The sequence below is a fragment of the Phlebotomus argentipes genome, unplaced genomic scaffold (assembly GCF_947086385.1).
Source record: "Phlebotomus argentipes unplaced genomic scaffold, Phlebotomus argentipes genome assembly contig_32, whole genome shotgun sequence".
Classification (NCBI taxonomy): Eukaryota; Metazoa; Arthropoda; class Insecta; order Diptera; family Psychodidae; genus Phlebotomus; species Phlebotomus argentipes.
In genome coordinates, this window is record NW_026776187.1 from 63,467 (window position 1) to 67,348 (window position 3,882).

At 47.9% G+C, this 3,882-nt stretch overlaps 1 protein-coding gene across 1 annotated transcript; it reads right to left on the minus strand.

Moving 5' to 3' along the window:
- Positions 1–2,027: 2,027 nt before the first annotated feature.
- Positions 2,028–3,429, minus strand: LOC132264268 (actin, muscle). Its single transcript, XM_059764382.1, has 2 exons — positions 3,320–3,429; positions 2,028–3,244 (listed from the first exon to the last, which is right to left on the minus strand). The coding sequence occupies exons 1-2, from the start codon at positions 3,357–3,359 to the stop codon at positions 2,154–2,156; spliced, it is 1,131 nt and encodes a 376-aa protein (XP_059620365.1). The 5' UTR covers positions 3,360–3,429; the 3' UTR covers positions 2,028–2,153.
- Positions 3,430–3,882: the final 453 nt, after the last annotated feature.

A 3,882-nucleotide genomic window follows, 5' to 3' on the forward strand; every position in this document is an offset into this window, starting at 1 on the left:
GACTTTGAGGGCTTTCTCGTTTCAATGCGATTTTACAGCGCAATTATACGTCACAGGCGATTTTAATGGGTGAAACTCAATGGAAAATATGGAGAATGTGCATTTTTACACTCCTCTTTACCACTTATAATCCCCAGCTTTGATCATTCCGATTTTGGGAAAAATGTCACAAATATTAATCAAAGGATGTGGAAAATATTCAAGTTTATAGAAATATTATCAGATTCAAAGTGGGAGAAAAAGTTTTATCCAAAGTACTAAAGAGAGTTTATCGGATAATTAGAAAAAAAAGATGTTTTGCCAGATTTTTGAAATAGTTAACGTCAGTATTATAAATCATCACAAATAGACACGCTTCCCCTACATTAAAGCTCATGATGATGATGGTACAAATTGTTTATTGCGGTCATTTCAATAATTATGTCACTCGCATTGCTAACTTTACCTCCCAATAAATCTGCAATCTCTGCTGAAAATCCTCGCGGTGACTCATGATGTGGAATGCCACTATATTTTGGGTGATTGAACCGCGTGTAGTGAATTAAGTGAGCAGCGCGTCCTATTAATAGGTCCTCCAACACTTCACTTGTACGCCATAAATCGCCTCGGCTCGCATATGCCCAAAGAGGGTGCCAAAAGTGTCTCTAAGCGGCAAAATCCCACAAATGAGCATTTTATCTGCATCCTTCTCGGGATGAGGAGAAGGCAAAAAAAAAATGGGGAAATGAGAGAGGCTTAGCATGACGACAAAAGACACCGTCTTTGGGTAACAATAGAAAGTGTTTCAGGAATCCTCTCGAGATGCAGAGAGCGAGGAAAGGTATCGATTTTGCTATGTTGGAAGCAAAGAGAGTGAGAGAGGATAAAGAGCAGGAGACGAGCATTGATTTTTATTATGTCCTTGTGGCACTCTTGAGAGTATACATTTCGGAATTTGCCAGCAATTATCTCGCTTGATTTGCCGCCAATTGATCAGCTGGATCGCCTGAGGATCTCGTAAGGGGATTTATTGACCCCACATTGAGAGGTGTTTCCCTGTTATTGCCTAATTTATGCCAAGGAGATCAATTTCCATCCCAGATTACCATCGAGGGCGGCACAAGAAACAGAGATTTCTCCATCAGGACAAACGAGGAAAGAGCCGCCAGGAAAAGTATCAAATGTTGCCGAGGGAATTTCTGTGGTTCTCCAGAGAACATTGTATTTAATTTGTCACAAAATCCCCTTCAATTTTGCAGATGTTTCCGATCACGCTAACGTTGGCAGAGTGATTAGGACTTAGGCGCGCACTATCTGGGAACTCTCTGCCATGGGCTTATCGAATTATTGAGCAACAGCGACGCGTCAATCGCGCTGTGGAGGGTTAATCAAATTGCCAACATTCAATTCTGTAATTTATTACACGGATATATCCTGAGTTAATTAAAAGCAATTATCGTCAGGTGAGGCAATTCTCAGCGCTTCACGCAGGTTTTCCCGCCCCGTTCTTGTGCACTTTTCCCGGCCATGGAAATACGATGTGTGTATGTGGAATATCAGCTTGGCGGCTCTTTTAAATAAACACCAAATTGTTATTTACATCTTCATGTCAATTGCCCATCAATCAAACTTTCGAGTGTGCTGCAGAGCAATTTTCAATTTACCTTCCAAACTTAATTGCACGTGTATCTCAAATATGGAAAATTGGATGGGAAAGTGCGCCAAAATTCCACTGCAGTTGCGATTTTCGGAGTTATTGGCGCAGTGAATTAAATCATGGGCGCGGGAAAGAATCACAGAAATGCCTCAGGCCCTCCCTGAAGTGACGAGGGAGAGCCCAAGTCGAAAATAGTGATCGCAGGAAGGCTCCATTGCGTTGGTGTCACGGCCAAAAATAGACACCGAAAATGCCCGCTGAGGATCACTTCTTGGAGGAGATCATCTCGATTGAGAGCCAAAATAAACAGACACAGAAGTTCATCCGTATAGAGTGAAGGCATGAATTGTGTGAATATGTGGCACACCGCGATGGGCCAACACAGGAGTCATATCTTAGAAATTTCAATTATTTATTTAAGATCTATTAATACATCTCTTAAAGAATAATACGAGCGATTTTATACCTCCTAGGTTGAGACAGTGTATTGATGAGAGAATACTTTGAAGAATTGCGCTTAGAAGCACTTCCTGTGCACGATTCCGGGCCCGGACTCGTCGTACTCCTCCTTGGAGATCCACATCTGCTGGAAGGTGGACAGCGAGGCGAGGATGGAGCCGCCGATCCACACGGAGTACTTCCTCTCCGGTGGCGCGATGATCTTGATCTTGATGGTTGACGGCGCCAGGGATGTGATCTCCTTCTGCATGCGATCGGCGATGCCCGGATACATCGTGGTGCCGCCGGACATGACAGTGTTGGCGTAGAGATCCTTGCGGATGTCCACGTCGCACTTCATGATGCTGTTGTACACGGTCTCGTGGATGCCGCAGGATTCCATGCCCAGGAAGGAGGGCTGGAAGAGTGCCTCGGGGCAGCGGAATCTCTCGTTGCCGATGGTGATCACCTGGCCGTCGGGCAGCTCGTAGGACTTCTCCAGGGAAGTCGAGGCGGCGGCTGTGGCCATCTCCTGCTCAAAGTCCAGCGCCACGTAGCACAGCTTCTCCTTGATGTCCCTCACGATCTCCCGCTCGGCTGTGGTGGTGAAGGAGTAGCCGCGCTCTGTCAAGATCTTCATAAGATAGTCCGTGAGATCCCGGCCGGCCAAATCCAATCGAAGAATGGCGTGTGGAAGGGCGTAGCCCTCGTAGATGGGCACAGTGTGCGAGACGCCATCTCCAGAGTCCAGAACAATGCCGGTCGTGCGTCCGGAAGCGTAGAGCGACAGCACGGCCTGGATAGCCACGTACATTGCTGGCGAATTGAAGGTCTCGAACATGATCTGCGTCATCTTCTCGCGATTGGCTTTGGGATTGAGGGGAGCTTCCGTGAGCAGCACAGGGTGCTCCTCGGGAGCCACGCGGAGCTCATTGTAGAAGGTGTGATGCCAGATCTTCTCCATGTCGTCCCAGTTCGTGATGATGCCGTGCTCAATGGGGTATTTGAGCGTGAGGATGCCTCGCTTGCTCTGCGCCTCGTCTCCCACGTAGGAATCCTTCTGGCCCATGCCCACCATCACTCCCTGGTGCCTGGGACGGCCCACAATGGACGGGAACACGGCGCGAGGCGCGTCGTCCCCGGCGAACCCGGCCTTGCACATTCCAGAGCCTGAAGACAAGGGAAAAGCGAGTTAATCATCGCATTCTCAACACTTCACAGAATAAAATAAAAAAAAACACACACCATTGTCAACGACAAGAGCAGCAACTTCTTCGTCACACATGGTTAAAGCACTGACTGAACTGTTCCGGATGAGGCTTGATGAATCTCTGAGAGACGCGACTTGGAGCGACTGACTTGCTTCTGGGCACGGACGCGGTGTCTTATATGTGTTCGGGGGAGGTTAAAAATAGCCCAAAACAGTCGTGCCGTATAAGGGCAGGATTTCATCTAATGCGCCGCACTCGACTCTCGCTTTTTTTTTCTCCCTTGCGCCTCCAATGCGTGAGGCACGCATCTTCGGCGGTCGGAAAATTCCCCCAAGACCTGCGAAATATCGTACGTCGGATCGCAACACCTTCTCATTCATTCGCACGCCTATTTCGGGCGCCATCGAGGAATTTCCATTGTGAGCACGGCGAGGAAATGCAGGGAATTCTCGGGACACGCGACTAACATGACTAATTAATGGGCTGAAAATAAATGACTCTTCGCCGCGACCAAATCAGTGTGACTTTCACTCGTAGCCCAATTGGAATCCGTCGACGACGTCACGGGTGACGAACGACTTGTGTCACCGTCGATCT

Bases quoted from the DNA above. Each gene is read 5' to 3' on its own strand.
- LOC132264268 (XM_059764382.1), bottom strand. From the start codon at position 3,359: ATGTGTGACGAAGAAGTTGCTGCTCTTGTCGTTGACAATG. The intron at 3,245-3,319 runs GTGTGTGTTTTT...CCTTGTCTTCAG, and splicing joins TGCTCTTGTCGTTGACAATG to GCTCTGGAATGTGCAAGGCC.